The following is a 14,619-nucleotide window of genomic DNA, read 5'->3' on the forward strand; positions in this document are numbered from 1 at the left end:
GCTCCAGATGATCATCTTAATATGAAGGTCGAAACGCTGGGAAATTAAAGTAATTATTCCTAACACCATGTAGTCTTTTCAATAATTTTATTGAAATGAAAAATGAATAGTTAACATGCGACAATGAATAAGTGAAACAGTTCAAATTGTAATGGAGAAAAGATCTAAAGTCCTAATTTTGTGCATTCTAATGTTATAAAAATATATTACAGCTAAATAGGAGTGGATCTTAAGATAAGTTTCCCAAATTTTTGACAGATTAATGCAACCATACTTGTTCAGGTTAGGAGAGCTGACAATTTCTTTGGGCCCAAAGAAATCGTCAAAAAAAAAAAATTCTGTCCATTTCAAATCACTAGTTAAAAATCATATCCTTAAAAACAGATATAATTGTTAGTTTTGACGTGAGTCTTTATTTACTAAAATACACTACTAATAGATGCTCTAGAATTAAGTCTACTCATCCCCATAACTTCAAATTATTCAGATTTACTATGTATGCAGGTTACTTTACATGGCAAAGAAAAAATCTACAAACAGTACAAGCTGCTATGGGTCACCCCCCCCCCCCCAGTTCTGTTTTCTTAAAGTTTTCATAACCATAAGAACTTGTATGTACCACAGCTACATACAAGTCCTTATGGTTATGCTTTATTATTATTATTTTATGACATGTCCATGGAGTCAGAGACTCATCGTGGGAGACCCAAATTAACTAGTATACCACAGAAATCCTTTCAAAAAATTCTCTCTCTCTCTCTCAAATCAGATGTGATTGAACTTTCTGTTGTATTTTTAATTGCCCTTTGGGTTTTAAAAGTACATAAAAGTAATAAATTTTTATTTAATTTTTAATGCATAAAAAAAAGTGTGATTTTTTTCTCCTTCTCTTCTTGCAGTTTGAGAAAGCAGAATCGGATTTGGATTATGTGTCATGTAAGCTTGAAGCAGAATTTTCAGCAACAACTAACAAAGAAACTGGAGAGCAGGTAAATTTTACTTTGAAGTAGAGTGCTTAATATACTCATGAAAAGAAATTCTAATATAACCATTATCAAATTCCTGATATGTGCCATCAAGGATGCTATGATAGTAATACATAATTAAGAGTGCATTGCATTAACTTTCTATTGACAATTTTTCCCTAGATTAATCTGCTATTTGTCAACACTCCAATAATGTCAAATCTTATATACCAGTCTTCTAGCGATATTCTAATTGCATCCATCAACCTAGATGATCTTGGTATTCCTCCTGGATTTTTTTCCTGCCATCTTACCATACGAGATGAGATTAAATCTGCTCACACTTTCTTAAATACTAACAATGTCGAATTCTTTTCTAATATCTTCATGTTTAATATAATGCTGCATTGATGTCATCGCTTTATTCCTTTAATTTTTCTCCGAACTCATAACAGTACTTCACAGTATATAAACAATACCAAGAGAGAAAAAAAAATGCTGTTTTTAACTTACTAATGTTTTGCTGGTTTTCCACCAAACATCTTCAGAGTCCTTTGTATAATGACAAGCACGAAGTACCAAGATAGTTGTAGAAACTATTCAAATTGTAATTGAAAAAGAACTAATGCCCTAACAAGGTTCCCTCTAGGATCCAGATAGTCATAAAGTTAATTTGGACAGGTCCGACTATTCTTGGAATGACTGTCTTCCAGATCATTGGCAAATTCATGCACCCTATTTGTTCAGTTTCAGGGAGTGCTTCATAGCAAATGTTGATTCTAAAAATAGTCTCATAGATGTATAGTAATTTCTGTATAATCCAAATGTCTTCTTCCAGTTAATCCTGTATGAAAGAATATCCAGATCATGGTCTGACATTCCTGACTTGCCATATAGACAATTGCAGATGTAATTTTTGTGTTCTTTAAAGTGGATATTAACTGATCTCCCAGTTTAAAGTAAGCTAAATTGCAGGCACAAGGAACTTTATACACTCCAGGATGTAAAGGAGGATGAAGTTGATCCTTAGGAGAATGGATGAAGGTAGCTAGCTGAGCAAGTGGTTTTGAAAGTGGCATGGACATTGTTCGTTGAGAACTTGAGCTATCTTTTCTGATGTACCCTGAATATAAGAGCTAGGAAATTTGCTGTGATCCTGTGTTGGTTTCAGGAGAAATGGGGCGCATGCAATATTTTATCTGTTTTATAAGGATTGCAGCTATCGGCTAAAAAAAATGTGTTGCAAAGGTACCTGAGCTCAGTTTGAAGAGCTGAACAAATAGCGCTGGTGTATTGTAAGTGTCTTGAGGATGCTATACTGTTGGGATGGGTAGTGGTGTGATTGTTTATATAAATACTTTCCATGTGTGTAGGTTTTCTGTAAATGGAAAAAAAATAATGAACCACTAGGTAGTTGTCACTAGTGTTTCTAGACAACTACCTAGTGGTTGTTACTTTTTGTTGCTAAGTGTATTTTTGGGTGTTATGGTTTAGATGTGCTAAAACTGTATCATGTGTCTAGGGCCATGAAGCCAAATAGCATCTACATAGCATAGCCAAGCTAGATTTATGTGTAGATGTGTTGAGTACTGGATTTTTGAAATGTACATTGAAATTGGTTAGTGGGGAGAGAAAGAGAGGAACCCATTGCAGTACCATCTAGCTGTTTGCATATTTTTTCCTTTCCATGAAAAAATGACTAGAATAAATGGTGAATTTGAATAATTCTTATCTCAGAGAAGAGATTCAGCTTAATAAGGTTAAGGATCTTTGTCGAAGGTACATTGGTATATAATGAAGTAATGTTTACCATTATGTCAGAATTAGATTTTTTATTAATGTGAAGAGAATTTTTAATAAAAAGAAGAGTTGCCTATGGTGGGAAGGGGGAGCGATTTGTTTAAATGTTTGGACAGTTTGTCATAGGGGAGGGGCTGTCTGTGCTGATAACTATTGGACAAAGAAGGGATCTTAGGTTTGTGAATTTTGTAGGTCCCATATATCCAGTGTCCTTAGATATTATAAGGTTTGGTTTTTTGTTTGTTTACATATTGAAGCACCATTATAAATAACCAACATAAATTTATTCAACTGGTGGCTCCTTACCATACCATCTTCACTTATTCTTTTGTCTGTTTCCATATGATTTTTGCTTGTGCAGAACTCAGGAGGTTAATCAGCCTTATAATGCACTTATACTGAATGGGCGAGAAGTAACTTGTCTATATTTACCTTGAAAAGCTGTAGTTGTATTCCTTGAAACACATAAGAGGGTGGACTGTTCCAGAGGGCAGCAGTGGAAGGGATAGAGGAAGAGAAATTTGTTCTGTAAGTTTGGAGATGCACTGTGATAGTGTTGATTATTGCATCACACTTTTGAATAAATTTGATAGAAAGTGGGGGTGTTATTGATGTTAATTCTGATTAACAGTTGCCATAGGAGTATTTGTAGAAGATGTAAGTGGCAGAAATTGAGTGTCTTTGTGAAAGTTAGTGAAATATATTGGTGAGAGAGAGGGATCATTGATCAGTCTGACTTCTCTTTTCTGTACAAAGTACAGTATGTTTAGGGAACTCTTAGGGACACTATCCCAGATGGGAACAATATTCAATAGTCAAATGGATTTGTGATTTGTATAGTTAGTTGTTTGGTAATAAAGTAATGCCTTGAGCAAAACATATTGCACACACACACCCTTACTTAATAGTGTTTTGCTTAAACACAATTCAGTGATACATTGAAGTTAGGCATTTGGATATAAGAGCAGAAAGTTTTCACTAAATTTTATTATAATTTGTGAAAATAAAAATTAAAAATAGTATTTTACCCTTTTCACTTTTATAATTAATTTGTTCTTATGTCATCTAAAATTTTCAATTTTCTACCTTATGTAGGTGAAGTGAATTCTTACAAGAGGGTTATATTTCAATAATATAAATCTTTTGTAAGAATTTTATGTATATTTAGAGTTGATTAGTTTTTTATTTTATTTTAATTTTTAAGCTGAATCCCTTGAAGATGGTACAAACGATACAAGAAATTAAACAAGAGTATGCAGCTTTAGTGAAAGAGGTCAATGATCTTAAAGTTGCTCAACAGGTAATTTTAATTTCTAAAATTTTCTAATCATTTGCACATCTGTCTAGGTTTCTTACTTCCATGTAGAAGATGCAAGTGGCAGTGTTTTGGTTCTTGTTTAAATTTTGCAAAATGATACAAAGTGATGAAATTATATATTATAGTAGCATCTCATGCTTTTTTTTCTGTTAATGATATTGTTATTGAAGAAGACTAGTACATTACATTGAATTGATGATGAAATCAATCAGTTTGGGCACTAATGCACTAAGTTATAAATTGGGTGGTTGTTGCGCCAATCCATAGGACTTTCATATTATATTTTTGAGTTTTCGTCCAGTCCTGTTCTGGAAATTTTTTTAACAAAACCATAGTTAAGTTTTATACATTTTCAGTTAAATTTTGGATATTTAAGAGTTTTTAAAAAACTTGTTTTTTTCTGGAGATTCAAGTTTAAATGCAAAGAAATTATGCATTCTAATCTTATATTAGCATCCATGGTACTAATGTAGGCTTAGCATTAGTACCATGGGTGGTTAAGCTAATAGTTTGTAAAAACCAAATGTTGTAATTTTTAAAGTCAGGTAATTTTTATATAGGGTGGTGATCTCATGCTAGTAATGAAAATCAGCTGTTACCTAAAAGCATATTGATAAATATTCTATAAAGACTTTCATAATGTCATTTTATGAACCAAACATGAACAAAATGAGAGAAGTAACATACGAGGGAGATGGGCTGAAAAGTTCTGATAAGCACCTAGAACAAATATGACCGGTTTGTTGCAACAAGGGAAAGACTTTTTTCTCAAGAGGATTGAAAATGATGCAGCAGTGTTGTAACAAATGTATAACACTTCATGGGGAATATGTATAATAATGTGTAAGCTACATGATTCTATCTCAATTTCTTCATGGTGATTATCACAACTTTTCTGCACACTCTCATATAATATATTCATAAATTATCAGCAGTTTATGAACAAAATAGATGAATCTTGCATACTACAATTGTTTTCATTTATAATATTGGCATAGAAAATATTCTGGAAATATTCCACCCTATGCAGAATTTATGATCTGCGTTGTTATTGGTGTCACCTTCTGCACATCTTTGTTTTCACACTATTTACATCCTGAAGGTTCTCATGCAACATTGCCTAAAACAAAGCTGATCTCCATAGTACTTTTCTACATAGAAAGACCATGGGAAATGCCCTCCTACTATATTTAATGTATCAAACTTAATGCTTCCACCAGAATGAGATCAAGAATCTTAAGGAACCTAGATACTAAAAAACTTGTAATCTCATTTGTTGTGTAATCACCAAACCTGTGCTCTTTGTCTTTTTTTTCCACATTTTTTCCTTCAGGTTTAGGCACTAAAGTTTGGAAATTAGTGCAGATCCAACTTATTCTAAAAAAGACAGACAAATCTGTCACAACAAAATCTTGCTGTTACCTTAATCTTTTCCAGAATAATGGAGAAATCTATCAAGAGTCATAGTCTGCAATATTTGGAGGTTCTCTCTCATCACTGCGAGTTCCACAGTCACTCCACAGGAAATATATAGATTACACCACCCTTCTCTAGATAGAGGCAATGGAAAGGTTTTCAGGGGACTAATTCTGTGATCTTTCCCTTGCATTTTTAATTGCAAGGGAAAGATCACAGAATATGCATTTTTATCACCTGCTTTCCTGACCGTTAATGGCATTCCCCAAGAATCTGTTCTTTAATCCACTGTTTTCAAAAGGAAGAGAGTAAATTTTTTTTTTTACTAACAACCTGGTTCATAGCTCTGATGACTGCATGGCACTCCTTCACTTTCTCATGCCTGAAACCTTAGAATAGAAATCATTAAGATATCAAGACCATCTACAACAAATTTCTTGAATGTTGACCTCCATACTATTCTCTAGTGGAAAGTATAGCCTTGTTGGGTTTAATTCTGAAGCATCATCTGTGTTTTTTCATGATAGAAAATATCTTTATTACCTGATCTCATGTTTTATTCAACCTATTTCTTTGAGCAAAGAAAAGATTTTTTTTTTTTTTAAAAGTGATAACCACAAATTTGTATATGTACATTATCCATAGTTACTTGACATCCAAACAGTTGGACCCTCTGCTTTACATAGTACTTCTCCTCTGAACAACTTACATTTTGAAAATTCCATATCTGCTAATCAGTAAGAGTATGGCTCCTGTGTTTGGGGTAGTGTCCTATAAACTTCCTTAAATATTCTAGGTGCTCTTCAATAGAAAGCAGTCAGGATTAACGTTTCTCTTATTGACTAGCACCTCTATTTTGCATGAGGACAATGCAACATATTCCCGATGGTCAGAAAAAACTTATGCTTGGATTCCATCTAACATATGAGAATCTTTATATGAGATTTTCCTCTGAAAGTGAGTAAAGCTGGTCTCACTCTGAAATGGCAGGTTTTTATCTATAAAAGAGAAATGATGCCAGAGAAAGAGCATTTCATCCTGTTTTTTATCTTTCAGATATTCCACTTTAACATTCATCCTCTTCCAATCAGATGTTTAATCTGCTACAATTGTTAATATTGTTAGTAAATTTTGGAGTAATCTGGTTATGAGTGTTAACCGATAACGGTTTGCTGACACACTCTGTAACGTCCAGTCATTCAGATATTGTCAACAGGTTGGCAGTATCTGATCTGGTAGTATCATTTTGCGTGAATTGCTTTCAAAGGCCAAACCTATTTGATTGCCACTGTATTTATATCAACTTTTTGGCAGAACACATTTCATAATATAACTGCTCCTACTTCCAGGCATTTAATTTAGTATTTAAACTAATGATACTGGATTTAATTTAATGGATACATCTTGTAAAATATATAATAGAATGTTGAATGAAATGAATATAGAAAAGTAATATTAGAATATCAAAATGAATTTAGAAAAGGATGCTCCAATAGATGTTGGATATTCATTAAAACTGTTGATATAAAAGAAAGAATTTAATCTAGAAACCTGTCTTATTTGTGGACCACAAAACATCTTTTGATAACATAAAAAGACTTTTTTTTTTCATCTACTGCATTAAACAAATATACTTAATATTTGATTATAATCATTCATTCATCATCAGCAACTGCTCCAGCAGAAACTGTCTGGTCAGACTGATAAATGCTCTCCATTTCCTGTTTTCTTTCTTCCAGCTTATGTTTCCTGTTCCTAAATCTTCTCTTATCTAAGATCTCCATCTTTGTCTTTCTCACTGCCCTTTTCCCTCAGTTTTCATTTCATGCATTGGTCTAAGTATACTTTCTAAATTTATTGTCATTATATATCCAAACCACTTCATGAATGTATAAGCATTTTTTCACCATTCTATTGTCCCAAATTCCTAATATCCATATTTTTTTCTATTTATCTTATTTTGTCAATGTTGTCCTTAAAACTGCAGCAGAGATGTGGAGGGGGGGGGGAAGCGAGACTTCTTGTTTCTTTTTGTTAGTCTCCATGTCTCTGCTGCACTTGACAAAATGGGCAAAAAATAACTTACTTTAATCAAAAGCTCCCAATTCAGCAGGACTTCAGTGTCCCAATGTACATTACTTATATTGTTTTAAAAAAAACTTTGGCCCAGTGAAATCCTCCATGATATCCTCCGATTTAATCACTAGAAAGTGTGCTTCCCAAATATATGAGGTTTTCATTACTATTTGAAGCTAACACTTAACTTGTGCTTTGTGGGGGGGAGAACATAGGAGCATCCATAGAAGTTAAGCTTGTTCACAGTCCAGAAAGGGGGTAAAAGCTAGGTTTTTTCCCCCTCAGAGAGCAGTAAGTAGAATAGTTTGCCTTTAGGGGTAGTGAGTGCATCTAGGGTGAATGAATTTAAAGGAAGATATGACAGCTGGTTTGGGTGATTTATCACCTCTCATGATGAGTTGTTGACTCCCTAGAGGTCTCAGATAATAATTTAGAACCATGCTCTCACTCTTCTTGCTATTGATATGCAACCCATAGTTCTGTATCTCCTTTGAATATGTTCAAATATTCAAATTTTGGTTACAAAATGACCCAATGTCATTTTACAACCAAATAGATAATAACAGGACTTGAGCATTTGCAATGCTAGATTCCTGTTATTATCTATTTGGTTACAAAAATAAATTAAGCTAGAGAGTAACATGTTAAAAAAGTTGACTCATATGAGTAAGTTACTCATTATTGCTATAATCCATTGTGGGTTCTGACCATTTTATCAATGTGGCCCCTAAAAGCTCTGTTCACTATCACTTCCAGATATCTTTCATCTCTTCCATGTCCTTCAAAATTTCCCCATTAATTTTATACTCTACATCCCAACCTTGCCTATCAAATTTCAAGGCTTTGCAACATTAAACTGATAGCTATGCTCACTTTCCCACTCACATAGTCCATTGAGGTCATCCTACAAGGCCACAACATCTGCTGTGTTTCTCACGGTTCTTCCCAACTTTGCATCATTGGCAAACAGCTGCACATCTCCGGTTAAGTCAGGCCCAATGTCATTAACATATAAGTTAACCAATAATGGTCCCAAAACAGATCACTGTGGTACTCTGCTAGCGACCTTCCTCTTTTGGGATACCACTCCTTATACAACCTGCTGATACCTGTCGGAGCCAATCAACTGTCCAATTCACTAATCCCATCTTTGATAAACTGCCATGTGGCAATTTATCAAAGGCCTTTGAAAAATCAGAGTACACCACTGTATATGCATGTCCTTTATCCAGTGAATTTGTCACCTTGTTTTAATATGTAAGCAGATCGCCAAAGCATGACCCCCTTCTAATAAACCCATGTTAACCATCATAAAAAATACTGCTGTCGTCAACCATTTCTGAATCCTAGTTGTCATCAACCTATCTGGCACCAACTCCAGACACACGAAGTAGCTATAATTTTGTGGAACTTTGGAACTTGCCCTGTTGAAAGACACATGTTAATGAATACTCTAGAGCAGTGATGAGCAACCTTTGTTCTTCAGGGGACCATAATTGAAAACCTAATATTCCATATGGGCTGCGAAGAACATAATATTAAATACTTTAATATTTTAATCAAAACAATTTATGTAGTGGAATTTATTTTTAACATAGATTTACAATGAAAATTTTTATTTATTTATTTATTTTTTAATTTGATTTATTTTTTTATTAGTAATACTTTCAATATATACACAGGTATACGTACATTTTTTTTTAATCAAAAGAAATTAAATAGCTGCTGAAATTTAATTAGAGATATTTGGCTCTGTTTCTCATCAACAAGCTTCTCAATATTGGGAGGCATGTTTGAAATTGCAACTCTAATGCAATTTTTTAGTTCATCATCAAGGCGATTTTGACGATCATTTATTACCATTTTTGAAAAGAGTTGTTCACACAGATAAGTACTACCAAATAAACTCATTATCTGCCTGGGACGGGTAGCCAGCAGTGGAAATTTTATCAGTTGGAAAATAACTCTTATAGAAGTCAATAATACTAACATTTTGAAACTTATTTCTTAGTTCAGTGTTGCTTTGCAAATCAATTATTTCTATTTGAAATTCTTTGGGAACCCTTTCAATGTTTATATTAAAGGGTGATGAGAAAATGTCAAAATTAGTTCCATTTTTGTGTAAGTTTTTGAACTGCGAACTGAATTCTTCTTGTAGTCTCTGTATTTCCTCTGCATATTTTTTTTTGTTTCAGGTGGTTCTTTTCTCAAATGAGCCATATTATTAGATTCCAGTTACCGATTCCAAATTTTTAGTTTATTTTCAAAGGCTTTTATTTAATCAAACATTTCATTAATAAATTTTTTCTGTCCTTGAAGATTTTGCATTTAATTCGTTCAAATGTTGAGTAATATCAATGCAAAGTCACACATCCAGTCCTTGTCATTAAATTCTGGAAATGGGTTGTCTTTCATCTCCAAGAACAACTGAATTTTGCTCTTCAAATTGTACACGCTCTTAAGCATTGTGCTGCGACTTAACCATCAAACTTTGGTGTTTAAAAGGGTATCGCCATATTCGCTTTCCATATCTCTGAAAAATTCCTTAAATTCACAATGATTAAGTCCTCGAGATCTAATAAAATTTACAATTTTAATGATCGGTCCAAAACTTTTGCACTTAAATATTTTTGGTGCAAAATGCAGTGAGAAATAATTATTTTCCATCCTGTTAATCTTTTTATGTCTCTGGAAAATAATCCTAACAGATCAACATTCATACTAGACATGGCTTGAGCTTCATCTCTTGTTATACCTACTATCTTTTCTATTGGGATATTTGATTAAGAACAGTTTTCAGTTCCCTGCATACCGTAGTCCCCTCCTTATCCGTGGTCAACCTCAGTCTGAAAATATTAAATGGAAAATTCCGAAAATAAGCAATTTATAATTACATTGGCAAAAATGGATATTAGATCCAACATTATTTCAAAGTCAAATATTTGTGGAAACTATGAAACTTTCGAAAGTTGACCTGAGAGCTTATGAGAATACAATCCTTGGTATCCCTTGTCTTAGCTTGCACTACTTGACTTAAATAGCTAAGGCAACTCGCAAATGCCGAGGATTGTATTCTCATAAACTCTCAGGTCAACTCTCAAAACTTTCATAGTTTCTACAAACATTTGTCTTTGAAATAATGTTGGATCTAATATCCACTTTGTCTATGTAATTTTTCATCACTGAAAAAGAATTCGTATGGTTCTTTCTTTTAGTAATAGACAATTCATAAGTTTTAACTTGTGCGCTGTTCTGGGTAGTTCTTGGTTATCAGATCGACTGTCACTTTATTGCAGTGCTTCTGTTCAAGTAACCCTTATTTTACTTAATGTCTCCCAAAGCGCAAGAATCGTGACACTGCAATTTGGATATGCCATAAAGTGCTTCTCTTTGGCGTATCCTTCATATTCTTCTTTCACTTAAAATGAAGTGCTTCATTTTAAGTGAAAAAGGTGAAAGTTCTCGACTTCATAAAATAATAAATAATATAAAAAAAAAAACATGCTGAGGTTGCTACGATTCCATTTGCATTCATATTACTTTTATTACAGTATATTGTTATAATTGTTCTATTTTATTATTAGTTATTGTTGTTAATCCCTTACTGTGCCTAATTTATAAATTAAACTTTATCGTAGGTATGTATATATAGGGAAAAAACATTGTATATATTGGGGTTCGGTACTATCTGTGGGTGTCATGGAACTTATCCTTGCGAATAAAGGGGAACTACTGTACATCTTTTCTGGTAGTAGTTCCTTTCAATGGAACTAAAGATGCAAATTCTTTGATGTTAAAACTAGAATCTATTCCTCTCAAAAAAACAGGAAGTTGTGCCATATCACTAATATCACAACTTTCATCCAAAGCCAAATAAATCCATTCTAACTTTAGAAATATGTCCCTGCAGAATTTCCTCAATACTTTGTGAAAGATCGTCAATCCTTCTTGTGATTGTGTTATACCCTGATAAGCTTAGAATGTCATGATTCTACTTATCATTGTATAACAGAGTATAAACTATATACAATACTTACTGAAAATACTTGTTATCTGGGTAATAGTAATGTGTACTTTAAATACCAAGTGTATTAACAAGAAAAAGAAAGGAAGAAATTGTAAAATATCTAAAGGAAAGGTTATGTACTAGTGTAAAAAGAAAAAAATGTGTTTACTTTAAGAAATAGAAAGAATATTTAGTAATGCTTAAATTTTGGTCAAATGTTTCTCATTTTATAAAACAACAAAAAAAGGAAAACAATCAAGAAAATTCTATGCTTATATATACTCCAAGAGAAGAAAGGGGAAAAGCAAACCGTTACCCCCATGCTGTCCTGTTCTAGTGAGACCGAGTAGCGGGAAAATCGGACGCTGTGACGTCACAAGCATGTTTGCACCTCGGGTGAATGGCCAAGTTTATGGTAGCGGCCGATAGGAGAGTGGTATAAAAGGGTTGAAATCCCCCTCCCCCCTCCTCGAGGTCTTCTGGTCTTAGTCCTGTGTTCCTGAGTTGTGCTCCTGAGATCCTCGTGAATGTCCCGTATTTTTACCTAGTGGTCGGCCGTATATCTAAGTGCTGATTCCATCGTTAGCATTTGGAAGGAACGGTTGTCTGCGAAGATTCAGATTCCAAACTTCCACCAAATAGTAGCAGGCTATACAGCATGAAGTGCCCGAGAAAATCATACCTGGAGTGCTAAGAAATTAGAGGTCCATAAAGAAGATCGCGTTGGCATATCGTCGATCAGAGGGAAAGAAAACAAAGCATATAGATAAGTAAAATTTTGTTCTCTGATTTGTGTGTGAAAGCAAAGTCTAAGAATTGTAAAAAAATTAATCAGCGAAGAACTCTAAGAATAGTTAAAAATAAGGACTGTAGGAAAGTGAATAATTTGATTTAAAGAAAGTATTAAATGAATAGGCACTGTGTGGTTGAAAATTGTTAAACTTGTCCATTTCTATTATATTATAATAGAAATTTGATCTTAGGAGTGAATGCTTAAAGAATAAAATTGTTAATTCTAAAATTAGTAGTGTATAAAGGATATTTTGTATGGAATAACTAAGGTTAATTGAATGGTGCCTGTATGATCCTTTGTGACTAAGAGTGTACGATTTTCCCATAGCACGTGTATGAATTAAGAACTTAATCTCACATAGAATTATTGCAACAAAAAACCCAGAGGCAATTATTATGAGGACTTTAGCACAAAGGGAAACAAATGTGTGGAATATTATGAGTAATCTGATGAAATGGGTATTAGATTAATGTCTGCTTATAAAAGGAATTATAAAGTTGTGTCTAGAGTGAGGATATAAAATTAAGGTTCATAGTGTTACATAGTGCTCATAGTGTTACAGGAGAGATATATAAGGCTTATTGAAACTTAGTGTGAATTTCATTTGAGTGACTTAATACTGTTAGACTTGATTTAATTCCTAACCCTTATTGGATGAAAAACTTTCTTTGTGTAAATAGTATTGTATGTCTTATGTTAAATAAATGTTTGCTATTCTTTAACTAAATCCTGTGTCTGTATGGAATTTAATGCACCACCTGTGAAATAATACGGACCTAAGCGGGGAACTCATTCAGTGTAAATTTTCGGTCACGATTGCAATTATTTGTGATACTTTGGTGAAGCTCTCTACCAACCTCTTGATTAATATTTCAATTAATCTAAGGGTCCTAAGTGGCGCAGTAAAAAAAATAAATATTCTTATGCTTAACGAGAGGTTGGTTAGGAAGAATCATCCACATATGTTTTGGCTCAACCCTCGGGCTATTCCTTTCTGAACCAGAGATCACGTATCACACGTAAGAGATCCCTTTGAGGTTAAATAACTAATATATATATATGGAAGTAGGGGACATAACAATTGTAAATCACGACAAGTTGATTTTCGAAATTATGTTTTTTTTTTATCAAGGAAAGGGACATCTGCTACCGTTAGTATCCTTTTACTATTTTTCCCATCAGAGAAAGAATGAAATCATTTTCCCATGATTTCATTCTTTTTGCCAAAGTAGCTAGCATAAACTGCAGTATCTGCGGTTAATGAAGCAACTCTAAATACACTTTGCCATTGTTTAAGATTTTTTTGCAGTTAATTCACTTTGTCTTTGCGCAACTGTCCTTGCAAATTGTCAAATTTTGAAGAATGTTAAGTTTTATAATGCCTCTTGATGTTATATTCCTTGAGAACAGATATCTTTTTGCAACATATCAAGCAAACAGCATTGTGTTTTATGCAAGTAAAAAAAAATAGTCACTTGTCCATCTTTCGTTAAACTGACTATTTTCATCCTCAACTTTGTGTTTTCTAGATTTTGAATTCATTGATTAAACACGGGGTGTTTTGTTTAAAAAAAAATTATAAAGACTCAAGTTTTAAATAGAAAAAATTATATTACTGTTATAAATTTATGAGTTGCTTAGGTTTTGAAAGAACTTGTATCAATAGGTTTATTCAAGAATAATGCAATTACTTTCATATATATCGTTAACTTACGAACTACGCGTGTGCAACTGAAAGTGCAAAGGCACAATCGTGGGAACTGTTGTCATGAGCAAATATTTTTCACGTGACCTCTTAATGTGTGCCTCATATTGATAACACGTGCCTTTTGCTAACATTTTTACACTTCAGCTAAATGAAGTGCAATGTTTCGGCAGGCTGCAGGCTAGTAGTTGGAGGGTTGCATGCAGGCTGTGAGTTGCTCATCACTGCTCTAGAGAATTGATTACCTAGAGTATTCCTTCAAGACACATGGTGATATTGTCAACGCCTACTACCTTATTAACCTCAAATTCACTTAATTTCCCATACACCACCTACTCATTTTCAATCAGTCCTTCCTCCACCGCATCCTCTACACTTCGGCTTCTCATGATGTTACATTTATAAGGATAAAATATACTGATAAACTGCTCATTGAATACTTCAACTATATCCTCTGCATTAGTTACCAGACTACCACTGTGACCAGCTATCATCATTCTCCCATATTCTTTCTTCTACTTGCCATATATCGAAAGAACT

General features: G+C 33.5%; 1 protein-coding gene across 1 annotated transcript in view; it reads left to right on the forward strand.

Moving 5' to 3' along the window:
* Positions 1 to 14,619, forward strand: part of LOC150102073 (SKA complex subunit 2-like) — a 59,194-nt gene that overhangs the window by 39,061 nt on the left and 5,514 nt on the right. The window contains exons 2-3 of the mRNA XM_090400894.1: positions 900 to 989; positions 3,970 to 4,065. Of these exons, the coding sequence (XP_090257020.1) occupies positions 900 to 989; positions 3,970 to 4,065 (186 nt within the window). The remainder of the gene's footprint in view (positions 1 to 899; positions 990 to 3,969; positions 4,066 to 14,619) is intronic.

Source organism: Typopeltis vanoorti, chromosome 11 (assembly GCF_054136105.1).
Source record: "Typopeltis vanoorti isolate ZY-2024b chromosome 11, IOZ_Tvanoo_1.0, whole genome shotgun sequence".
Taxonomy (NCBI): domain Eukaryota; kingdom Metazoa; phylum Arthropoda; class Arachnida; order Uropygi; family Thelyphonidae; genus Typopeltis; species Typopeltis vanoorti.